General features: G+C 38.6%; 1 protein-coding gene across 1 annotated transcript in view; it reads right to left on the bottom strand.

Moving 5' to 3' along the window:
• LOC132769350 (doublecortin domain-containing protein 1-like) overlaps positions 1–26,964 on the bottom strand; it is a 165,959-nt gene that overhangs the window by 13,403 nt on the left and 125,592 nt on the right. The window contains exons 13-22 of the mRNA XM_060766246.2: positions 23,469–23,627; positions 20,419–20,622; positions 18,553–18,667; positions 16,369–16,539; positions 13,920–14,105; positions 12,046–12,249; positions 9,730–9,937; positions 5,472–5,627; positions 4,227–4,328; positions 1,385–1,521 (exon numbers count right to left, since the gene is read on the bottom strand). Coding sequence (XP_060622229.2) covers positions 1,385–1,521; positions 4,227–4,328; positions 5,472–5,627; positions 9,730–9,937; positions 12,046–12,249; positions 13,920–14,105; positions 16,369–16,539; positions 18,553–18,667; positions 20,419–20,622; positions 23,469–23,627 — 1,642 coding nt within the window. The remainder of the gene's footprint in view (positions 1–1,384; positions 1,522–4,226; positions 4,329–5,471; positions 5,628–9,729; positions 9,938–12,045; positions 12,250–13,919; positions 14,106–16,368; positions 16,540–18,552; positions 18,668–20,418; positions 20,623–23,468; positions 23,628–26,964) is intronic.

Raw genomic sequence — 26,964 nt, 5'->3', positions numbered from 1 at the left:
TTAGTTGTAGCTGCTGATTTTTAACCTTACAGGAATCCCTCGAAAAAGAGTTTCACAAACTTACTACATAGATATGCATTTATGCTTTAGAGCAGTGCTACTCAAAGTAGAGGTCTTTGAACTCTGGCTCTGAGACACTGGCTGCTGGTTCCTGGCAGTTTTCAAAGAAAAAAAAGAAATGATTATAGCCAATAGGCAAAAGCATGGTCCTTGTCTTTGGCACACTGGAAAAACTAATTGCTTATCCTCCATGTCAGACAGCCCAAGAAGTATTGCTTTACAGCAGGCACCCTCAAACTACGGCCCTCCAGCTGTTTGAGCCTCCAACTCCGAAAAGCCCTAATAAGCTTGTTCAGTTGCCAGGAATTCTGGGAGTTGAAGGCTCAAACAACTGGTGGGGGGGGGGCACAGTTTGAGGATGCCTGCTTTAGAATACTTTGGTGCACAAATGATCCTATAAAATTACAGTAATTATTGTTGTAGTAGTCACCACCATGGAGGGAGAAGTACAAACACTGGACAGCCACCTGAAGAAAATGTTAGTTTTCCATTGCAAAATTCCTGTAGCTCAAACTCTTTCTTACATATTTTGGTTACCTGATATAGCAACAGTTATTAATTACAATAAGAGCATATCATATTAGCCAGGTGAAACATCCCATTTCTCCTGGCTTCGCCAGAGAACTGAGGGACAGTGGGGTGAATCTGTTGCCCTGTGCGCCACTCCCTAACAGCACTGCTTCCCCCATCACACAAAGCCACACGGATCCGTGCTTTGCCAAAGTTGTGCAGATCTGTGCTGTCTCCATTAGAGCCAACACAACATGGGAAGCTTCCCGTGTTGCAAGAGAAGTGTTGTATGACACTTCCACTGATTGTGGGAGGGGACAGTGAGGAAGTGTCCTTGGATGCTAAAAAGGCCCTGTGTGATGAAGTGGTAAGACTACATTGTGGTCCTGTACATTATAATGAATATAGTCCCTTGCTTTAAATTCAGTTTTTAATAGAGATTAAAAATGAAAAAAATTACTCATGTGCTTACTGAAGAAGAGTTTTTCTTTAGGAACAAACATTTAACTTAACTCAACCTTGGTGCTAAAAATAACAGAATACATCTTTTAGGAACCATCCAGAGATTTAAAGGAAAGGAGTCATGGTAGCAAAAATTTTCAGATAATATAACCAGAAAAAACAGTAAATATAGAGATTTTTATTATTTCCTTTTCTTCTCATTTTATATAAAAAGGATATTTATGCTTGCATCTTGATTCTTAACACGTAAGACCTGTGGTTGCAGTGAGGTATCGCTCCATAATTGTCTTTTGATAAGAATGTGTGGCTTTCCCCTCCTCATCAAAACACAGCAAAAAATATATTGCCATACCTCTGTATGCTGTATCATTTCCATGAGCTTCATCTCTTCTTGTGTTTCTTCAGTCCAGCCTCCTTCTAGAACAACAGGCTGCAGAGGGCTGTTAGTGGGGACCAAAGTCGCTGCCTCAGATTTTGCTATTCGGCGCCCTAAAACAAGGATGGGCTAAAGACTTACTTTTGAAAAAAAGAAATTAGCTTGTATTGTGAGAAAGGGACTCATTTTATTATTCTAAGAAAACAAAAAGCAAAGAAAATCAAATGTGTACTACGCCTCACACAAAGGAAGAGTGGAGAAGATGGTGGGACTGTACTTTGCAGCAAGACTACCCAGCATAGCCATTGGTGAGGGACAATAGGAACTGCAGTCAAACAAAGGCCATGTGTTCCCCAGTCCTAACAGAGATGTCTTATGTTCCCTACACAAAGCGTAATTTTGGTGAAAAAGCAATTCCTTTTGCTGTTTTTTTCTTTAAAAATGTACTCCTCCCCCCGATATTCGTTATTGCAATGCTGATGCCTAAGGTTTACAGATTTTCTAACAAGATTCTTAGTGAAATAACTGCATTTGCTTAGTAAAACTTAATGAACCCCAACAGGTATAGTCCAACTCCTTTCTTCTCACAATGGATGGTTTCCATCAGCAAAACAGGGACAGTGAATTTCCAAATCTGTTCTGGATGATTGGAAGGAAAGTTTTAATAACATGCAGGGTACTTCATTTTGCTGAATATTGTACCCCTTCCCATTTGACTGATGGGTGACAGTGCTACTTTCTTCATTGGTGGAGGAAACTCTGTTAAGGCAAGGTTTAAAATATATCAACACTTTGGAGATGGCTGGAGAGACAGAGGGAGGGAGGGAGGGAGCAAGAGGGCATATTTTCTACGATAGATAAGGCAGCAGCAGTGAAGCCGCAGCGGTGCAGCTAAATAACAACAAGAATAACACTTTATTTATATTCCACCCTTCTCACCCCAAAGGGGACTCAGGGCAGATCACAAGTACACATGCACAACAAACATTCAATGCTGTTTATATAGACAGTACACAGACAGACAGCACAGAAGGAGGTGTTGTTTCAATGCCATGGACAGTTGAGCTCGAGTCCACAGGGGGTGCTGTCGCTCCATCCTCTATGACAAAGAGCCATCAGGACTTCCTCATTCCAGCATTTTCTGATCTTTTTCTTTATGGTCTTGTAAAACACCTCCCCTGCTTTTAGCGGTACCTAATTTCTCTAATTACAGCTAAAACTGTTTTCAAACTGCTTAGATAAACAGTGAGAAGGGTTGATGGTCAGCTGATCATGCTGACCCGGGGCTTTGGACTTGCAACCTTTCAGTTGATAGATCTTATAGTTGCTGATGATTTACTAGCTGTACTAAACCTCTGGCTAAACCTTAAAGCTGTTCAAACATGGTGTTTTGAGGGAAAGTCATTAAAAATTTCAAGTGAACATCTGATTAGACTGTATATAGCACACATGCTTTCATTCTCTCTGTCTGAATGCATGTTTTTCTAAAACTTCAGATTTCATTTACAGTATGTTCACACATGCACACACTCTTTTAAATGAGAGTGGCTGATGCTCTTGTTCCATCTGTACTGAACCTATGCTAATATCCAATTCATCAGCACAGGAGACAGAGGAAACCCAAATATGCCCAGACTACACACACAAAAAAATGTGACAAGACAGCGATGAACGTGCAAAGCATGTTACCTTTTGCTATTGCATTTACTGTCCCAACTGCAGAACTGTAGAATCTTTGGTGCAAATATGTCCCAGTGGGAAAAGTCTCACAATGATGCACTTAATAGATTATTTGAGTTGGTATTAAGCTAAATCCATTTTTTTCTTAGCAAGTACTAACAATTAATTATGAAAAATAATGTGCTTGTGGTGATGATTTAATGCATTTATCTATTTCCCCACAGCCAACTAAGTTCCCCAAGCAATGTATGACAGATGAGAGCATTTAAAACATTAAACACACACACACAAAATATTTTATTACTATAATTAAAAACTTTATTTATATTCCGCCCTCTCTTCCCAAGGGGACTCGGGGAAGATGACAACAGTTTAAAAACTGTTAGAGCAGCCACCTCCTGCTCCAAAAGCCACACAAACCAGCACAGTCTCTGAGTACACTTATGTTCACCTTGAAGTGGGGGAAGTGAATCAGCTATGTGGAGGTGGCATGACAAACAGAGCTTTATTTGCATTAACATGGCATGTTAACAAAAGTCGCAGGTTACTCCAAATTCTCTCCCCAATGTCTGGAGTTACATCGACTGGAGCACAGCATGATTGGAAAAAGGAGGGGGAAGGGGGGTGATTTCCCCTCTCTACTCTCCGACATTGCTTTCTTGCCATGGCCGATGTTACTCCAAGTGACGAGAGATGGACACGAGCCATGTCATCCCTGCTGGCCCCTGCTATGACAATAAAGGAACATTAAGGGTGGTTGTCCAACTGGGTTCAGTGCTGTTGAACTGTCAGAACTACTTACTGCTTTCACAGTGGATGCTGGCCTAGCAGTCAAAATAATCCCAGAGCCAATCAGATTGGTCCAGGAATAAAGAGTCTGTGTAGATGTGCTCCTAGTTGCCTACCAGTATCTCAAAAAGGATGAAAACAGCTGGGTTTCCCCTTGGGGGTAATTCCACATTAATGGAGCTGCTACAGAGAAAGCTACATCAGGTACCCATCAACATAGCATTGTGGGACATGTAACAGGTTCTCTTACTGAGGAGCACAAAATCTGGACTGGTTCATATGGGAAGAAATGGTCTTTCAGACAGTGATGAGTGATAGCATTTATGACTGCACACACTGTGATACTGACCTTGGAGTTGTCTAATTCTGTGCTTCATTGTATCCAAGTCTGCCAAAATTTTATCTTTCTCCAGCCACTTTTGTCGTTCTTGTCTCTTGTTTTTTTGCAAAACTATAATAAAAAATATACACATTTATAACCACAAGTCTGTAAATATTGTCCGTTGCCATGGTTGGTTCTTTCAGCAAATAGTTAAAAACCCCAACACAAGCCCCATTTATACAGGCCAAATGAATTTCTCAGGAGTGAATGCATCCACATGATGAGTGGGGTTCATTTGCCCTAATGTCTCCTTCTCCTGCATTAAAAAAAATGGGACTCCTACATTTTGAGCCAGTGTAAACAGTATCAACAAAATGTAACACTGTTACTTATTTTAATTTTACTATCCTATCTATTCTTTTGCTGAAGCAGATACTATGGATCCTTTAATCAATGGCTATTGCCATATTTTATTGATTCTATTGCTCTTGCTAATTTTATATGTCTGATTTTAAATGTGTTATTGGTTTTATGTGTTATTATACTGCGCCCAAGAAGGAGCATGTGACTGTTTTTTTAATTTATTAACTACATTAGTACCCCCCCTTCTTACCATGAAGGGGACTCAGGGCGGCCTCATAAAGGCAAAATTCAATGCCGTATATACATATGCTTCTGCTAATTTCTGCATATCCAAGATTTCTGTTATTTGAACAACACCCACACATCCTCTATTACAAACTGAAATGGAGGGTAGTTTAACAGATTGTAAGCCTGACATAACCAATTGGGAGTGACGGTCTGGTCCAGATGAGAAAGTGAGGGACCCAGCCTTACAGCCAAGTGATGGGGACCCACGCTGAAACTTACACATTAGTGATATCCCATTTCCATCATGCCAATGGATCTCAATGGTGGGGTTTCAGAGTTCAGCAGGAAACAGGCAGATGCTTGGCCTGATGCTTGGATCTGATCTAAATATGGGGTTTATACTGATTTCCTAAATCTATGGCTCTTACAACCTCACCACAGGACACCACAATATTAAAATACCACAATTTACATCATAGTAACATAATAATCTTCTGTATGTAGTTGCCTCTGGAACGGAATTGATTATTGCTTAGAATCTTATTGGCTAGTCCCAGTTTCAGCAAACCTGTTGAATTAACTGATGACTGATAAATAGATCATTCATATTCATTGAGTCTACTATAGTTGGGACTAACAATGGGATTCAGGCCAAAGTATTCATTTTCTTGTGGTACTTACAGTCCAAAGGCAGAAAAGGTTCTCCACTGGAAACCCAGACTTCAATTGGATTTCTAAGAATGATGGTGAGTAAAACATCATCAATCAAGTTCAAATCTTCTAGAGTCATCACTGATGATGGGGACTTGGTCTTCATTTCCTCCTCTTCTGTTTTTTCTTGACAGAGATAAATTAATAGAGAGATTTATCTTTAGATATTTGGACTGCAGTTACAGTATCATTTATTTCAGTTTCTGATAATACTAATTTTTATGCTTATGTTCTTATACTGTATATTTAAGGATAATGCATGAGGTAGGCAAACCAGCATTGAGATCACAAGCATATCATTGTTGGTTTGCCTCCTCGCCGTGATTCTCTGGTCCCTAGCTATAAAACCTTGCAGTGTTCCTCTCCCACCTTGGTGGATTGGTCTCCTCCTCTTCTATGCTGGTATGCTGGCAATAAAATGATGCTGGGGTGGAATTCTCCCCCCAAATGGGGTTATGAAGGAGTGCGGAAGCCCATTGTGGGACCATGGATTGGGGAATGAGAGCCATTGCGCTATTGAACAGAGATGTGATATCAAATGTGCTCAGTGCACCATGTATCTACTATTAATGATAATACAACTACAGTGGAATAGCAGGTTCATGTGATAAAGTCCTAAGACTCATCCATATTGAAGCAAGCACCTAAACTAGAATACCGAAACACTAGGAACTCTTGATAGCTAGATGAGACACTTAATCTTAATTCTATATTTCTCATTGCTCAATACTCATACACAAAGGATCAGATCAGGATTCTTAAATATATTATTTCTGACAATTAGTACCAGTATTTTCTGACACCTCAATTAGATTTGAATGTCTCTGCTCTGTTACTCTTCATACTTGCCTTAGACATCTTACTATATGTTATGATCAGAGGTTTCCATCCACTCCGCAAAATAAACACTTCATTAAGTAACTATCAAGAATAAAGAGTTTATTTATACAATAGGTATCCACTACATTTACCAAGCTTCAAAGACATCTCAGTCTTTTATTCTTCTGGGGGGAAAGTATGGGTCATTGCCAAGCTTTGCTTTGCCAAATTGGTGATTAAGCATAGTTTTTAACCTTTCCTACCTTTTGTTTTACATTTTTGAACTGATGGGATAAGAATCTGTAAACTCAGTAAATCGTTGAAGGATGCCTAATATAAAGCAGTGGCAAACTTTTAATGAGAAGCTTCTGGTGGGCTAGCATATTGCTTAGGAAATCAATAGGCAAGCCAAAGAGAAGAAAGCAGATAAAACAAGTTCTTTTTATTAAATACATCGAATAAAGATTAGAAAATAATATATAGGAAACAAATAAATGAAAAGGAAATATAGGAAAGTGAAATATCACCAAAAGTAAACTAGCTCTAAATTAGAAACATGAAATAGAAATAATGGAGAAAATTGGTCCCTTGTAGATAATGATCAAATGCACAGCTTTGGCTATATAGAGCTCTCACTAAAATAAATAGTGAAGTCTTTCTTATAAAAAACACACACACAGCACAGATCAATACCACACTGGGCAGGAAGGCTAAAGTTAACAAGAGATAAAAATCCATAAATTTGTTTACAGTGTTACTTTCATAAAACACATTTAAAAAGACAACCATATTGGCCCATGAGGGTAAAAAAAAACTCAAAACAAAAAAGAAAATCCACAATTGGATTTAAACTATGTTTCCAAGGACCATGTAAAGTGCCACTAAAGGCAAGTTGCTCTCCATTTAACAAGGAAAACATACTTTAAACCAAAAGAAATAATGTTTTCTTTATGGTTTCAAAGTGGTTGTTTCCCCCATTTCATCAAGAAAATCCGAATTCCAGCAAACACTGGAAAAATACATTCCGTAATGATAGCCACGTTGATCTGTTGTACCAAAAATAATTTAAAAGACTTTCCCCCAGAAACTCAGCTACTAATGGGAAAGTCATCATTCTTTAAAAATAACAAAACTGAAATTTCTAAACTTGAAATGGTTAAACTACAGTTTATTGTTAGACTAGCAATTCCAGAAGAGGTCATTTTGTCTGCTTTGCATGGGGCACCATGGCCTATCGGGGGGGGGGGGATCTAGGTTTTGCCTGCTCAGGCTCATGGTCTAACCACCTAAAAGGCAGAGCTGGTGTCACCCAGTGTGGTAACTCATGATGTCACCATCATGAACCTTCTCCCATATCAGACCATATACAATATTGTACTCAAAACTAGAAAATCTGACAAAATCAGCTATTAAAAAAACAGAAGCAATGAAAAAAGTATGTCTTCTAACACGTGCACATGGAACCATCTGATTTGAACTATCATTGTAATTGGGTAATAATAAAATCTCTGACAGTGCATACACATTAGAGCAGGGGTCCTCAAACTAAGGCCCGAGGGCTGGATACGGCCCTCGAAGATCATTTACCCAGCCCTTGCTCAGGGTCAACCTAAGTCTTAAACAACTTGAAAGCACACAACAACAATCCTATCTCATCAGCCAAAAGCAGGCCCACACTTCCCATTGAAATACTAATAAGTTTATATTTGTTAAATTTGTTCTTCATATTAATTATTATATTGTTTTAAAGTGTTTTTTGCACTACAAATAAGATATGTGCAGTGTGCATAGGAATTCATTCATTCGTTTTTCAAATTATAATCCAGCCCTCCAACAATTTGAGGGACTGTGACTTGGCCCTCTGTTTAAAAAGTTTTAGGTCCCCTGAATTAGAAGATTCCAAAAATAAATTAGAATAGAGCTATAATTATGTAAATGTATTGATACTATACATGTAAGCTAAAATGCTTATCTTATACAATTCTGCTGAAATACTGCACAAATTTATTTAGACAGTCATTTGGTTTAATCCCCTCTGATGATGTCAGTGCATTTTGCAGGTCTTGCACACCCATAGTGATGTCACTATAGCAAAAATGTATTAGAAATAAAATAAGTATGTAGTCTGATTTTGGGTCTACACGCACAGTATACATGAAACCTTATGTTCCAAACCAAAAAAGCACAATTTGAACTTTCTCAACATCCATAAAACCCTATTCAGAGCTTCTTTATTCTCATCCTCCTCCTCCTCCAAACTAGCCCTTTTATAAGGGTGACTAAAATGATCAAGGGTATGGAGAACAAGCCCTATGAGGAGCAGCTTAAAGAACTGAGCATGTTTAGCCTGCAGAAGGGAAGGCTGGGAAGAGACATGATGGCCATGTATAAATATGTGAGTGGAAGATATAGAGAGGAGGGAGCAAGCTTGTTTTCTGCTGCCCTGGAGACTAGGACGTGGAACAATGGCTTCAAACTACAGGAAAGGAGATTCCACCTGAACATTAGGAAGAACATCCTAACTTTGAGAGCTGTTCAGCTGTGGAACTCACTGCCCCAGAGTGTGGTGGAGGCTCCTTCTTTGGAGGTTTTTAAACAGAGGCTGGATGGCCATCTCTCGGGGGTGCTTTGAATGTGATTTTTGTGCTTCTAGGCAGAGGGTTGGATTGGATGGCCCATGAGGTCTCTTCCAACTCTATGATTCTATAATATTTCAGACTCTCTGACTCTATTTAATCCTGCTTTTTATCTCTTTCTTTAACAGGCCATGATTTCTCAACCAGGGTTTCCTGGAAACCTAGAATTCCGTGATAGGTTCTTAGGGGTTCCATGAAAGATGGTCACTGGAACAAAAAAAAACCCCTTTTGAACTGTAGATATAATTATTTTTATCAACAGAATTTCAACTATTCCTCTAGGGTTGAAAACCTGTTCTGGGTTACCCACAGGCCTTTCACAACATTCTGGAGGCTGCGATTGGCTGGTTCTTAGCAAACTTTCTGAGTTTCTCACTTTATACTTCAGAATTTCTTCTTCTACATAAATATATGCCAAATGTGTGCGCTTTCAAAATGAAAGTGTTTATGTAAAAAAGGGGTTTAGGTCACTAAAAGATTCTTGATAGGATGCACTATCCAAACTACTCACATAACCTTCTAAAATGAAACAAAACAAAATTAAACATTTGTTCAAATACAGACTGCTAGGGTTAATCTTTCTTCTGTGAGGCCCCATTATTCTTTGTGAAATACAAAAGTGAAAGATTTCTGAGAGATTTCTTGGCAGCATACCAAAAAAGAGACTTCCTATAGCTTTTATTACACAAAAGACTTGGCTCTGTGAAGCTTGATAATCTACATGCTAGTTAAATACAAATTTAATTGGGAATTGGCTGATGGTGATATTTTACCTCTCATAGAAAACACAGATGCATTTTCATTGGGGCCAGATACAGCAGTTGCTCCTTCTTTTCTTTCTTCAGACTCCTGCTTTCTGAAGTAATCCTTCACAGCACACAAGACTAAATCTTGAAGGGTAAGGATCAAAGTCCCTTCTCTGGTGTATAGTCTAGAAGCTGATCTGTTAAGTTCAAGCTGTCGTGTGCATAAAGAGAGTAGCTGAAGGAGGGAAAAGGTTAATATATCATTAAAGTGGCTAATAGAAAACAATTAATAAAATACTTATCATATTGTCATCCCCAAATTTCATATATTTAAGTAGTAATTTGGTAAAGGTAAAGGTTTTCCTCCGACTTTAAGTCCAGTTGTGTCCAGCTCTGGGCGTTGGTGCTCATCTCCATTTCTAAGCTGAAGAGCCAGCATTGACCATAGACACCTCCAAGGTCATGTGGCCAGCATGACTGCATAGAGTGTAGTTACTTTCTCACTGAAGTGGTACCTCTTGATCTAACCTAGCAGTTTTCGAACTGCTACGTTAGCAGAAGCTGGGCCTAACAGTAGGAGCTCACCCCTCTCCCTGAGTTTGAACCGATGACCTTTCGGTCAGCAAGTTCAGCACCTCAGTGGTTTAACCCACTGTGCTACCGGGGGCTCCCAGTACATATTGTATCCCTTCCCATTTTGCATTCATAAAACCCTTGTGAGATTGGTCAAAGGCAGTCTTCACTGACCACGTTTCTGCCATTTTTCAATGGCAGAAACCATTATCTGCCATTATCTTCATGCTGGTTGGAGACAATGGAAATTGTGGTCCAACATGCTTGGAGGACACCATGTTGAGAAAGTTAGGCTAAGAGACAATAACTGTTTAGAAGTCACCACCATCCTAATCCATCATTCAGGTACAACACATATCTTTTCTCTCAGATGGTCTGTACATATCACTGGTGGAGAAGGTGGGAAGCTACTAATACAGATTTGCATGTATATATGCACAGATAAAGTTAGCTGTTGATTCCTTGTTTCTTCCAAAGTCTGGTTTAAAAGAACACCCTGGGATATAGTTTGCTGAGGTGGCACTATAGTTTAATGAGCAAATTTACTCCTCTCTGAATTCTTGAAGTCACAGACTTATTGTGAAATAATGCTCTTTCACTGGTGCACTGTAGCTATAAAAAGTGAAAAAGAAATGAGACATTTTGGAATTAAAAAGAAGCCCATATGAGTGTGGAATAAATGTTGAGCTAGTGCTGGGAATGGCAACAAAATCGTCGAAGGCAACATAAATGCCATGTAGAATAATAACCACGACCAGAGAACTACAGCAACAAATACCAACCTCCTGATATATTCTGTAACTTTTACAGGATCTCACCGTGTCCTACTTTGGGGGACCTCTGTGTGCCTGCAAATTCCCCAGTGGCTTAAGCTGCATATTTGTGATAAATTAAGGAAGCATCAGAAGCCTGCATTGCTGTCTCTCCTTAAAAAGGAACTGTCTCCATAGAGCTGCTTTAAACTTCCCTCTGCATAAGAGAAGCTTGTCTGATGCCCACACTGCCGTTTCAGAGCTCCCCCATTTTTAGTATTGCGTGTGTGTTATATGTTGCATTGCTGAAGATCCCTAGGTGTACTCAATTACTGAGTATATTCTTATAGCTAATAGTAATTTGTTACCTACCATTTTTAAATGAAAAGATGAAAGATAACACACACAATCATGTTGCATTTATGTTAACCACCTTAAATCCTGTGCTGGGAGAAAAGTGGATGCAAATTAAATGTTATATAGACTCAATCATAGAGTTGGAAGAGACCACATGGGCCATTTAGTCGAAACCCCTGCCATGCAGGAAAAGCATAATCAAAATACCCCTGACAGATGGTCATCCAGCTTCTGTTTAAAAATTTCCAAAGAAGGGGCTTTTTTTGTTTTTACTGTGATTTCATCATGTTATTTTACATTTTTTAATTTTTATAGTGTCCAAAGAAATTAATTTTCATGAAGTGTTCAATAATTAATTACCCAAATAAACAAGCAAACAAATACATAGGGAAGGTTTCAGAGGAGTTGTAAACTAATCTTCTTCTTCTTCTTCTTTTACTATCAGCAAAATTATAGAAACGCTACATGTTTCAATGTGCTGTACACAAAAAGAGACTTTGTTGTAATTATGTTCCTCATTCATGTTGGATCTAAAAGGCCTGGCTCATATAGAGAAGAGGCACGTGGATCTCACACAGAGAGATGTAAGCATGAGATTACGATATGTTTTGTTCTGTTTCATAGTTACTCACTGCTTGTCTTTGAAAGGATTGTTACTCACCAGGGGGAAAGTACTCGCAATGATTAGTTGCCCATTTTGGTAACTGGTTCCATTTTTGTATGCAATTATTTTTACAGCTTTTTGATTTACAGCTGCAGACATCTTTTCTGAGATATTGTGCAATGAGGTTTCTGCCTTCAAAGATGCTAGAACTTCTTCTAAATAACACAAGGTACATTCAGCTTCGGAGGTGGATAAGTCAGTCTTTAGGATAAAACAGAGTGAGATCCAGTCATTACTTTTCTAATGACTACTATTATTCATTTCATACTAAATGAAATTCATACAGTCATATGAAAGGGCATTTTAAAGGTCATTTCATTTTGAGATATTATTCTTTATGAGAATGTGAAGATATACAAATATGGATTGCACCAGGTTACAAGACACAGTAGACACAGCATTGAACTGCTATAAAACTCCTAGCTGAATTATGCATATTGGCCAAGATACTTGCATCATAGATATACTACCTATGTAGCTGATGCACCAAGAAATTGAGTTTGTTCTGCTAATCATCAGGACGTAGTAAGATAACTGTATGTTCCTGCAAGTGATCTGTGGTGTGATGAGGAGTTGCAACTACCACCCCACATGACAGATCACTGGTGGGAGAGGGCAGGAAACTTCATCCTAGTGTACCCTGATTACCAGCAGGACAGATATTTGTTACTTGATATAGCTACCAACTATTAAAGGGGTGGGAGGCATACAATTATGGCAATAGTGTCAGAAACATAAACACTAAACAGTTAGTGTCTCAACGGGATGCAAGCTGATATATTTAGACATAACCATGGGAACACACTCCATGTACTGGTGGATTACTATGACATTACTGGAATAACTACTAATAGCAAAAAGGAAGGTACATATATCTACAGACTCAATAGAACAAAAATGGTGACACTTTTTGCAAGTGAATTCCACTTGCAATTCAATAAAACAAAATATGGACTGGGATGGATATTTGTTGGACAAGATCTCCTAAACAAAGCCAATCTATTCTCATATTCAAGATTATCTTTACCCTTTCAACAAAAATGCTTCTTACAAGCCCATGCCTCCCAAATTAAACTGTGGAGAAAGAAAAACCGGGGGCTACCCTGTCACTTGTACCTAGCTGAATATTCTCCCTCCTGGCCCCAAAGCTATAATTATTTTCCAATTCTCTTCTAACTTCTATTCTTTGTAATAATGCCTTAAAAGCTGCTTGATATGTGATGTTTTATCACCTGTGCTGGCAATCACTATCTCTGTCCCCAACAGCCATTCTGTCAACCGTATTCCATCTTGTTCACTTTTAATAGGATTATAAGCTTTGGGGGAATGGTTCTTCTTATTTGATGCAGTGCATCAATGAATGAAAACCATATAAATCACAATCACCCAGGAAATGCAACTATAAATATAAGGTATGAAGATTTAAGCATAACTGGTGAGTAACTTTTATGTTGGCTAATTGGAATAATTGGCCTTATTGCCCCTTCCTCAAAAGTGGGAATCTCAGCTTTGCCCTTATATGCTGTTCTTTCCCCAACATAACCATAAATACTGTATAAAAGGGAACAAGAAGTGACTTGTGTTCCGTGGAAAAGTAGGTATGACCCACTAAGTGAATTGTAGTTGTATGAAGCTTTGACATTACGCCTCATGGATACTCAAACCCCCAGCAACTAATTGGGAAGCTTATAAACATATACCATAGTTAGCAGGATCAGTACCACAGTACAAGCATTTTAAATCTAATTCTGAACTAATATCCAAGTTCAAATACATATTTTGGGGAATATTTCTAAGCAGTTTAAAGAGAATGACACAAAATGATGGTTACAGTGAAGTTAAGAAAGAAAGTCAGAAAGACTACCACAAACCTTTGTAACATCAAGGCACTTATAGGGCCACACGGATAAATGCTTTCCTCCCTCTGAACCAGAAGCACAGAAGAACACAGTTCCAGGGGACAACTTTTTCAGTTCTTTCTTTCCTCTTAAGCTTCTTGCACAAGCCAAGCATATCATGACCTTCTCCTTTCCAGATGGTGAAAGAAAATAGTAGCCCTAGAAAGAGTAATGCTCAAAATTCTCTAAAAATGAAACAGTAGAATCCAAACCTAATGTACAAATTTTAATTATTTCTGAATTTTTGACAGGAACAAAAAAAAATGTGTTGCTACTTAGGGCTTATTTCTGTGCACTTTTTTTGTTTTGACATTATATTTGTTTTAAAATCAACATCTGTATACCCATGAAACTGCCAGCATACATTAACCTTATAGGTGCATGCTACCACCTTAGAGCAAGACTCATGAAGTCTATGGATCGTGTGCAGGATCCAATGTGAGTTCTCAACCTCCCTAATCACCATCAATTTCCACACAAATTTAAAAAACACATCAAAGTCTTGAAAACATTCAAACATGCTCTTTTGGCCCTTCCATACATTGAAATAATAACACCTTGCTCCCCACCCACAGTCAAAGCATGACCAGGTGTGACACTATCATATTTAGTTTACAAAAATGCCCCCCCCCCCAAAGTTTTGCAAATGCAGTTTGCTGCCTTGCTCTGAAGAATACACCCTAGGGTCTGAAGGTTCGTCTCATTTGAATTAGGCCAGCAGCATGGGATATTACAATGACAATATGGCATGAAAGATATCAATTAAAAGAAGGCATCCTCTCCCCTTTTGCCACAGACCTCACCAGAAGTAGATGTAATGGGCTCTGTGGCAAAAGTGGGGAGGAACCGGCATAAGACAGGCAAATTAGCTCCTATGATGAGGTTGTCAGATCTGGGCTTGAGTGGGCCTTTCCTAAGACCAGGCATGTAGCCGGGGGGGGGGGGGGCTCGGGGGGCTTCAGCCCCCCCCGAAATTCTCATGGTGGTTCGCGAAAAGGCCTTACTGGTGCATTATTTAAACTGTTATGTTTATTCATATCATGATCTGATCACCATACTCAATATATCCCATATGCATGGGGGTATTGGGGTAATGATACAAAAGGTTTGCTAGGCTAGACCCTCTTTCACTCAGACTCAGCCCCCCCCCCCAAAACTCAGCCCCCCCCAACCCCCCCCCCCTGAAATTTTTTTTAGCCCCCCCCCCCCCCCCCGAAACGAAATCCTGGCTACGGGCCTGCCTAAGACATTCAGGATCTTGTTTTTAAAGCACTCCAGTTAGACTCATTGTATATTAAGGTCATTGTCCTGCTGGAATATGAAGTTTTGCCCCAGTCTGAAACATGTTCTCCTATAAATCTCCACCTTCCATATTTCATTCCATCTCCCCTGCTCTCAAACCAGAATAGTTTCCCATTAAACAGAACCCCCACAAAGTTATCATGTTTCACCACAGGGAAGGTATAAGAGGCAACACTCCATCTCCCACAATTTCATATTTTTAGAAAGAAGGGCAATCACTAAGGTCACATCTAGCTATTCTTCTGTAGCTGAACATGCAATAATAAGCATCTGCAGATCCCTCTTGGTGATAAATGGCTGATTTGCCTAAGTTTCCCTTTCTACAAAGACCCGCCAATTTCATAAAGTGTGGGAAGGGCATTTTTTCCTCCTTACACATGCTTTATATTAGTTCAGTTTTATGCTGTGGGAATAATATAAACCATTTTCACTAAGGAGTTTCTGTGGTACACTACTTATTCAGCTAATTCTCTAGGCAGAGTCACAGCTGGCTCTGCCTAAAGAATTTCCATTTTGTAATAACACCTTGTAGTTAATGGTGCTCCTGGGAATGATTTTATTTTGGGCTACTTTTTAATAACTTATCCTGCACAACATTATTCCAGTTTTGGTTGAATTGCTCCTTGGTCTCTATGATGTTGTTTGCTTAGGTATACGTTTCAACAAACTGCAAATTTCCCGGAAGAGGTTTATTTAATATGAGATCATGTGGCACTGGAACTACATACAGGTGGACTCTATTATGTATGTGGCTTCTGGTTACAGCGAAGATAATTTAGGCTTGTTTTTGTTCCTTTAACTTTTATGCCATGGTAAAATTATTTTGCACCTTCACAATGTTGAGTATCTTGGGGATAGACAGGGATATGTGCCTGACAGGATTCTTGATTTAATCATATATTGCCTCCACATAGGCAATATGTAATAATAATACCAATTGAATGCATTTCAGTTCCAGGTTGTAACACAATCCAATGTAGGCAAGTCAAATAGGTATCTGAGATATCTGCAAAGTAGTTACATTTGTTATAAAGGAATTGGGATGTACAATATTTGACATCTGTTTCCATTGTATACAAAGGAATAGGTACAAGAAAAGAGAGAAATAACAACTACTTACCAGTTGGTCTATTTTCTCTGTGTTAGTCACAGAAAATGTACAAATTGAAGCATAATTTGCTGCTGTAATTTCTTGATCCAGAACAGAGCTGTAAAAGGCAGTAAAAACCTTTGTAGATTCCATGTAATTCCACTTTTGATTAGCAGCTCCATTTTTGCATCCTTTGTATTTCTGCAAAACATAAAATATTTATTATCCTATTTTAAAATTTAGAGATTTTTACCTGATTTTTTCTCTCTCTCTGTGTTATATTTTTCTTAAGAAAGAAAAGAAAAGAAGCTATTTTCCATTATCCAAGCAAGACATTTCATTCCACTTGGAGTTGGGCAGAGTAGAACACTGGAATTTAACAGCATTGTAAATACATTTGGAAGATAAATACTAAGAATATATATAGGCATCAATTACCACTGAATAACAAGCAGGAAATTACAGCAATCCATTCTGCTCAGGGATACAAGAATTTCTCTATTTTGGTTTTGTTGAGTTCACTTCCCATAGAGTTATGGATATCTTGGATTTTATAGATATCTGATAACAATTGTAAAGAATTCTGTGTACAAAACCTTGCAACACTGGATCTATAATGTAATGCATACAAATTTTTTAGATCTATTAACGAAATTTCTACAACCAGAGATTCCACCACCACAGAATTATTAAAGATATTGTTTCCTGAAAATATGGAACACAAAGATGATTTCTTAGTATTTTGGGTATATGTAAATGTGATTGGTAAGCAAACATGTGTGAAAACAGCCCTCAAAATTATTAAGATGTCTAAGTGTGAATTATCAAAGTGAGGACAAGGTAGCAAAAAGTTCCACAAAGCAGGATTATACATTTCCCTCCTCATCTCACCCCACAAACCCATATTTTACTTGCTTCAGACCCTCCAACTGACCATTTACTGGGGATAGTGGCAGCAAAGCCACTATAGAATACTATAGAAATCCATTTGTTCTGGTGATGAAGAATGCTAAGAGGTAAATACGTTGTTTTCAATTAATGTCATCATTTAGTTCAGCTACACAACATGCATTTTGTTTCTATAATAACTCTGTCTCAGACGTAGAGACATGATAGTTATGGTCAGAGGCGGCCCTAGGTAATTTTCAACGGTAAGCAAACAGTATTTTGGTGCCCCCCCCCCCAACCAATAATTGATATATATTTTCTGTTTGTCATGGGAGTTCTGTGTGCCATATTTGGTTCAATTCCATCATTGGTGGAGTTCAGAATGCTCTTTGATTGTAGGTGAACTATACATCCCAGTAACTACACTTGCCGCACTTGCTCCCTTGCCTGGCCCGCTTTGGGTCCGGAGGCGTGCCTGAAGACCCCGGCGTGTGCACCAAAAGTCACCTCTTCTCCTGACTTTCTTCTCAGCCATTGGGACCAAGAGAGAGAGAGAGAGAGAGAGAGGTGGAGATGCCCACCTTTCCTGAAGGTAGGCGCAAAAACAAAGGAGGGAGCGGAGGTGGGAGATACCTCCAGCCGGAGGGGCTCCCTGTCTCTCCCTCTTTCTCTCTCTCTCTTGGTCCCAATGGCTGAAGAGAAAGTCAGGAGAAGATGTGACTTTTGGTGCACACGCTGGGATCTTCAGACACACCTCCAGACCCGAAGCGGGCCAGGCGCGGTGGCTCCATCCCTTGGCCCACTTGCGGATTGGGGAGAGGAGAGGAGGCAGGTGAAGCACCGGGGGATCGGGAAAGGGAGCCGGTCATGGGGAAGGGATCGAATGCGGAGAATGGTTGAGGTGGAGCAGGAATGAGAGGGGATAGGCGAGGCTCAAGGGCCCGGCCCCTTTGGGAAGAGGATTGCCCAGCAGCGAGGCAAGAAAGCCGAGGCTCCCCCCGGACTGCTAGGGCTGTTGTGAGCTAAGGGGGCACTCCTCAAGTGGCAGTCGAGGGGCATTTACAGAGGCGCCTCTGCGCCCCTGGCAAAAAAAAGTGTTCTGCGACCGCTTACTTTGCGTAATGGACAAGCCGCCCCTGATTATGGTAGTAGAATTTTACCACAATGGTTGGTAGTAAGTGATAACAAGTATTATGTTAGCTACATTTGCTAAAAGTCATGTAGTGGTGAAAGTTTCTCTGAAGTAGAACTATTTCACTTATAGTGATTTCATGTGGTGGCAATCATAAGAAGATCCACAACAACACATTACAGTAGCTGCTTTACCTGAACGATAACAGGCCAGCCTTGCATTTCCAGTGGAATCTTTGAATACCCATTCAGTATGTGGGGCATTGATACTGCCAGCACTAGGGTTGGATCATTCGCAAGATGAAAGGTCCTAGAAACAGAAAAAACAAAGAGAGAGGAAGAGTTTACAGAATTATTTATTTATTTATTTATTATTTCATTTCATGCATTTCTACCCCGCCCTTCTGCCCCCGAAGGGGGACTCAGGGCGGCCTCACATAAGCATCATGTGATGCTGTCAGCATATAACAACAAAGACTACAGTTAAAACAGTAAAAAAATCATTAAAAACATTATACAAATTCATTCACAAGTTCATTAAACAATAAATTAAAACATGCCGATTAAAACCAAGAATTATTCCAAAAGCAAGTAAAAACAGTACTTGCTAGTGATTAGAACAATATACTCTCAGATCATTCTTCTGCCACAGTAGACTAGATTGACAGCTACCTCTACACAAGACCCAGTGTGCATATTTCCAGTGCAGTATGGCATGAAACTGAGGCACACTCATTTTAATCCCATTATAAATGTGAAGATGAATGTGAACTTCAAGAGTCTTATATTGCGTTCCCAATATTGTGCTATTGGGGGAGGGAGTAAAATGGTAGTAGTAGTATAAAGGAGCCCCCGGTGGTGCAATGGGTTAAACTCTTGTGCCGGCAGGACTGAAGACCGGCAGGTTGCAGGTTCAAATCAGGGGAGAGCATGGATGAGCTCCCTCTGTCAGCTTCGGCTCCCCATGCGGGGACATGAGAGAAGCCTCCCATAAGGATGGTAAAACATCAAAACATCCGGGCATCCCTTGGGCAACGTCCTTGCAGACGGCCAATTCTCTCACACCAGAAGTGACCTGCAGTTTCTCAAGTCGCTCCTGACACGGAAAAAAAGTAGACCAAGCTTGTTGGCTACAGGATGGGAACTGACAGAGCCTACTACCACAATGTTTATTAAGTCAGGTTCCATGTTCAGCTGCAATTCCTTCTGAGATCTGTCCCACACTCCTTCATTGTCATATCTGGGTTGTTGTGGGTTTTTGGGGCTGTATGACCATGTTCTAGAAGCATTCTCTTTTGACATTTTGCCTGCATCTATGGCAGGCATCTTCAGAGGTTATGAGATCTAGAACATGGCCATACAGCCCAAAAAACCTACAACAACCCAGTGATTCCAGCCATGAAAGCTTTCGACAACACGTTTCGTATCTCTTTTAACTTTTAAGTATTAAAACTTTAGTTCTGTTTTTGACATAAGACCAGATAGAACTCTGTTGGGAATTAAGGCAAATATATGCAGCATCCTTGATGGGGTCCCCACATTGCACATTGGGAATAGGCTACTCAAGATAAATCCAGTTTGGGGGTAAGACTCCGTCCACCCTCTAGTGGCAGGGGTACCATGCAGTGGCCTCCATCAATGTGGATATCAATATCTGCCATTCCACTTGTTCCTAGCAGCTGAGTATTTTCAGTTATCATCAGTTATCAGTGGAATGGACAATTTGTGGATCTAGACCCATGGAAAAATCTATTTTCTTCAGCTGTAGTCAACAGAGATGTGGCCATTTTCTTGCCAACAACAATGTTTGAGTGTTACTGTGTCATTAAATAAAGCCTTGAGCTGACACATTATAATTGTGTCTTATTCCCTTCACTTTGCCTATGCTTGCATGCTTAGAAATATTTTTAGAAAACTTCAGAACTAGCTGTCAATTGAAATGCACAATGTCTGCACTTCAAAAAGAAGTGAAATGGAAAACTGACCTAGTCTGATCTGAGTGCTAATAATGCAATGTAATCCTTGTGAGAACGCATTATATTTTAAACAGTGAATTTGCACCTGCTATCTTCTCTCCATATCCAGTGTTGATTGATATTGTCATACTTCTTTTCCATCAAAACTACTTCAGCCCCAGAACGCAGATACAAATTCTCTACACCCAAAAGAAGACTGGGAAAGTGGAAGTTGATAATTTTCCCATTTCTAAATACAAACTGATGATTATGGATTTTTCCCAGTTCTTCAGACAGTTTTCGTTGATACCTGAAGTAAATAAAAATGCATTTAGTTCTCAGTGTTCTGTGTTATATCACATCATAAAAGAAAGGGATTAAAAAACAAAAAATGAAGTGAGCACAATCTTTGTTTACTTCTGTAACTTGTATGTTTGATGTCTGAAGTCAAATATATGTCAAAGAAAGCTGCTGAAAAATTAAGTTGGATGGCAGATGATATTGTGGAAGGAAAGGTTCACTGAAAGTATAGAAAGGTCTTGGAATAAAGCACACAGTTGCTTATTGATTCTTGCAAGACACTTTCCTCAATAGCACGCAGGTCTAAACACCACTTTAATCTAGTATGTGCTGGGTTTCTCTGTGCTTAATGGGAACTGGGGGGAAGAATCTGATTCCAGGACAGCAAATGTCTTCAGCCTGGTTTACTTTTTAAATAATCCTGCTAGTTCAGTGTTATAGAGACCAAACAAAGCAAAGAAAGAACACATGATATGTAACAGTGAGCTGGTCAGGGGATAATGAAGACTCTTTCCTAAAAAATAATCGTTGATGTTAACTGCCAACTGAATGTGCAAAATAGTCGGTCTCAAGTAGATCACTTCTAATACCATTTTCATAATCTCTCTTATGCAATTAAGGTTTTCATGCAACTTTCCAGCACCCTTTCTCTATATCTTCTATATCTTAAAAACTTCCTTCTCTTCCATACTATGATACTATACTGACAGCCTTATTGATTGACATTTGTGTGGTTTCTAGAACATGGCAGACTAAGATAGTGACAGAACAATTAGGGCACTAAAAACTGGTACAAACAGAAGCTCTAATTTCCTCCTTTGCATATTAAGAGAAGAACGTTTATCTTCTTCAGTTCTTTTTGTGGTCACATACTTTGTGGGAGATCAATAGTTGAATAGTCATAGTGGGTATTTCTGATGGGAATCAGATTTGACCTCAGAAAAACAAATCTTTACCTCAGCTTCCTCATAGCTGAACAGTCACTTATACTTAAATTGACTGATATGGTAACTACACAACCTGCTGATTTTTGACCAACACTAACTCTATGGGTTGGTTGATAGTGTAGAGTGCCAGATGATGGACTAGCCTCAAACATAAAAGTAAAGATTTGGGGCTAACCTTTAACTAGCTAAAGCAGGGGTGTCCAACCTTTTGTCTTCTCCAGGCCACACTGGAAGAAGAAGAATTGTCTTAAGCCACACATAAAATACGATAAAACTAACAATAACTGGTGAGCAAAAAAAAAAAAAAGTTAATGTATAATTTTCATGCTATCCATCACCACAAATAAGCAAAACAAAAACAAAAGTCCTTGGATAATAATTCTAATTATGCACCACCCTGTTTGGAGGGTCTTTTAAAATTGTTGAGCAGGTCTTCTAGCTGAATTGTTTGCTTTTTTAATGCAAATTACGGATAATACTCTGATATTTGTGAATGTAACATACTCTGATTATTCAATTCCTTTCATCTACAAAGTTTGTGTATAAGAACTGTGCAATGAAGTTACAAAAAAAAATAATAAAAATGTAATGTTTTAAATGAGTTTATGAATTTGTGTTGTGCAGCATTCATAATCATCCTGGGCTGTATTCGGTTCATGGACTGCAGACTGGACAAGTCTGAGTATTTATTTAATCTGATGACTCAGCATTTTTTGGCATCCATATTTTACAATGTATCAGTGTAGAACTGAATTTTCTATATTATTACACATATTATCTTGAGAGCAGATGTATGGACATATTATACACATTCAACTGGCAAGGCATAATTACTGAATGCATTTAACAAGAGACATAGCCATTATCAAGAATACGCCGTTGGTTTATTATTGTGTTCCATTTATTTCCACCATTCATCAGACACAAGTGGACATTTGATAACTGTAGATTTTCCTTTTTTAAACCTGTAATACTTGCTCCATTTTAACACAAATGTGTTTGACTGTTAACAATTGATAAACAACAACTTCCATTAAAAATTAGAGGCAAAAGAAGCTGGAACAGCTCGTTGTTGTTGTTCATTCGTTCAGTCGTCTCCGACACTTCGTGACCTCATGGACCAGCCCATGCCAGAGCTCCCTGTCGGCCGTCACCACTCCCAGCTCCTTCAAGGTCAGTCCAGTCACTTCAAGAATGCCATCCATCCATCTTGCCCTTGGTCGGCCCCTCTTCCTTTTACCTTCCACTTTCCCCAGCATAATTGTCTTCTCTAGGCTTTGCTGTCTCCTCATGATGTGGCCAAAGTACTTCAATTTTGTCTCTAGTATCCTTCCCTCCAATGAACAGTCGGGCTTTATTTCCTGGAGGATGGACTGGTTGGATCTTCTTGCAGTCCAAGGCACTCTCAGAACTTTCCTCCACAGTTCAAAAACATCTATCTTCCTTCGCTCAGCCTTCCTTAAGGTCCAGCTCTCACATCCGTAGGTTACTACAGGGAATATCATGGCTTTGACTATGCAGATCTTTGTTGCCAGTGTGATGTCCCTACTCTTTACTATTTTATCAAGATTGGACATTGCTCTCCTCCCAAGAAGTAAGCGTCTTCTGATTTCCTGGCCACAGTCTGCATCTGCAGTAATCTTTGCACCTAGAAATACAAAGTCTGTCACGGCCTCCACATTTTCTCCCTCTATTTTCCAGTTGTCAATCATTCTTGTTGCCATAATCTTGGGATTTTTTATGTTTGATGCTTGGTCTGACCTCTCTGCCATGACTGTCCTGTCTTGGGTGGCCCTTCACAGTTTCGCTCATGACATCACTGAGGTGCTCAAGCTCCAGTGCCACGACAAGGCGGTGATCCTTTGCTGGAGTGGAACAGCTCACTATGTATAAAATACAAATATCTGACCTGTCTTTTTTATATAACTCTGCATCTTCAAAGATCTCTTCATCTTTTTCCTTGTGAAGACTGCAGCTCTCATCAAAATCATAGGAAATTTGCTGCCAGGTGTATTTCACAGCTTTATAACATGCATCTGTTTTAAGATGGGATTTTGCATGTGAATTCCTGAAAAGATATAAAAAGTCAATATAGAATTTAGAGCATTACTGGTGCTCATTACTACTTTAAATGCTACATGAAGATTTGGACTGATAATTAAAATTATGCTTCAGAAAGAAATTAACAACTAAAACAGTTACAGTTTTTATCCTTGCATCAATGGGAGTTTAAGGCTGCATCAATATCAGAATTGCAACACCACATATAGCAGGTTTATTAATTCCATAGAAGAAAATGTCAGCTAAACCCTGAGTGTGTTTTGAACTGATTTGGACAATCGTTTTATCAGTCAAAAACTAAAGTAAAACGAGTAAGAGAAGCTGTACTCTAACTCTACGTTCTATAGTTTATTCAGAAAGCATTATTGCTTTCATAATTTAGAAAGAGAAAAAAAGGGAGGAGCAGCATCAAAAATCCAAGGACGTTGGGAAAGAAGAGAGAAACAATTTCCATGCCCAACTCATTTCAGCTATAAAGATCTGTGAAATACAATCCACCTCATCATATTTCCAGAATGATTATATGTATTATATGAGTGTAAAGGATGGAAAATGGGTATAATAAACAGTAGGTTTGCATGCTGGTGAAATACAAAAAAATGTATCTGAATAAGCATTCCTATATGTTTCTAATCTGAACACTACAGAGCTATACATCTCTTATAGGAAACATGAGAAGCAGAATTCTCAGAAAGAATGATATAAAATAGATCTCTTAATTAACATCAATAGCCAAAATACATTAAGCTTGTTAAGCATTATCAGTCTTCTTGGAGGAAACAAGGATTCAGACATTTTCTCAAAGTAGCTGTCTTAAGAATAGCCAGAGACTAAACAACACTCTAATGCTCTATATTTAATATACCTGGGATAAGAAGATAAAGGGGATTATTATTGCAACATAAAGTTACAGCTTTCATAACATACATATTGTTATTGGATGCCAAATAATAAGCCATTTTTCAGCTACATTTAAAAGTATTCCAGTTTCTTTCACATGATCCCGCCCCTCTTGTCTTCAGCTTTCATCACTTGCTGCAAACTAAATTGAAAAGTCATTTGTACTTAACTGCCTAGCACACTCAGGCAAAATCAGATTGCTTCAGTCCCTCCTATGTTAATAACTTTTGCCATCTTGATCACATTATGACAACATGGCTCAGTTTTCATCTGTGAGATGTTGGATGAGGGCTATGCAAAATACATTACTAACCCCTATTCAGAATGTGTTTAGTTAACTGTTGCTGGGGAAAGAGAAATGGTCCAAGGTTAGTGGCATCCCAGAATTAATTGCATAATTATAGTAAGGCAAGTACAATTTTGTATTCATATTTGATGCTTCGAAGTTATAACAGCAGTCAAAAATACCACCAAAGTATTCCCCATCTGGCCAATAAGAAGTCCTTTTGGGAATATTCAGCAAGCCACAGCAGTAGTATTTCCTTGTAAACTATCTCAGTAAATCATCTTCATTAGGTACATGTCTGAATGAATGATTTACTGCTCCCCCCCCCCCTCCAAATCACACATAACGGCTTGCTAGAATATACTACATTTCCCTAGCATTAGTTTAGGGTTTTATGCTCTTGTTCTCATTTCTTCGTTTTGTAAAATGAGGAAAGGGAAGTAATTTAAATGATATAAGGAAATACTCCTTGTGCTATTTATTTGGGTGTTTTCTTTGTTTTGGGAAACCTGGAAGTTTCAAGTAAACTGTGCTGCTGGAGAGAGGAGGACCACTAAGAGGGAATATTTAATACCTCAGTAGAATACAAATATCAGGATGCTTCATGGAAGGCATAACAGTTCACTTGTGATAAAAGCCATTAAGTTGTAGTTCGACATTGCATAAATATTTATTAGACCATCATGATCAGCATAGATAGCCAATGTAGTGCAGTGGTTTGAGAATTTGACTTTGAATCTGAAGACCAAGGTTTGAATCCCCACTCAGCTATGGAAACTCACTGGGTGACCTTGGGCAAGTCATATGCACTCAATCTCAGAGGAAGGCAATGGCAAAAAAGCTTTGTCAAATCCTGCCAAGAACATTCTGTATTATATTCACCTTAGGGTTCCCAAAAGTCAGAAACAACTTCAAGAGAATGTGTAATGGTCATATCCAGCTGATTGTGCCAGAAATGATATTGTGCATGTGTAATTATTGCATGTGAGCAAAGAAGTTCACTGAGTAGCATGCGAACACATATTGTGTACTGTTGTTTTACTATGTGATGGTAGTCATGCCAATGTGCATTCATTGTGATACATTACTCCTCAGTGCAAGGCCTTCACAGTGGAAGTGTAATTCCAGTGACATATATTTATGGAAGACTGAAGTCATGTCACCTTTCATCCCATGAGTCCTGCATTAAATGCATTGAAGTCTTACTGTATTACTGAAAATACTTTGCTAATTTTAATGATTGTATGAGAAGGAGAAATTTAGAGAACTTATAAATTCTACTGCATAATAATATGTATCATTACAAAACTAACAAAGATTATGTAATAATAATAATAATAATAATAAGTGAGGGACTTACAAAATGTGACAATGAGTGTATAAAATGATTTTAAATAACATGACAAATATAAACAAGTCAACACGTTTGTATTAGAACAAATGACCTGTATTTATAAATGACCAGTTAAATTGGCCTTGTAAAGCAATCACTAAAAGTAAAGCGAGTTTTCTGAAATCGGTTCATTTTTCTCCCACCTTTTGACTGAGCACATTCTATCATCTCAGCCATTTTGGCAGTTTTCCAGAATTACGAAAACCAGCATTTAAGTTTAAAAGAAATACTGGCATTCACTTGCAAGCAAAATTCTTGTTGCAGTCAGCAGGTTCCAATACATTTCATGTTGTTGAGATTGTTTTTGCTTGTTGTAGCCAAAACAAAAGTGAACAAAAAAGGGGAAAAGATCCAATTAAACATCCCTATGGCTGGCTAACAATGAAAGGAAAGTCAGAGAAGTAAACTTAAATTTCAATTTAAAAACAATAATCTCTATCAACAAAAATTAATTTGTGTCTGTTGTCAAAAACATCAAATAAAAATGACAGAATTGATTTTTATCAGATCTAGAGGGTATTTTTAGGATGGTTTCATTTAAAATATATCCTATATAGTCTACACAAAATTCACTTGGAGAGGCACTAGATTTGCCCCATTTGGATTAGATTTTCACCACATTTGGAGATTGTGTTTTGAGAGAGTCTGATTTAAAATGTAGCATATGTCATATACATTGAATTGGCTCAAAGTTGGGAATTTAATTTTTTCAACCATAATGATTTGATAATAATTGAAAGATTTTTTAAAATAACTTTTAAACTT

The sequence above is a fragment of the Anolis sagrei genome, chromosome 1, assembly GCF_037176765.1.
Source record: "Anolis sagrei isolate rAnoSag1 chromosome 1, rAnoSag1.mat, whole genome shotgun sequence".
NCBI lineage: Eukaryota > Metazoa > Chordata > Lepidosauria > Squamata > Dactyloidae > Anolis > Anolis sagrei.
Note: the sequence above shows the minus strand (reverse complement) of the source record. Positions and strands in the feature narration are given on the sequence as shown.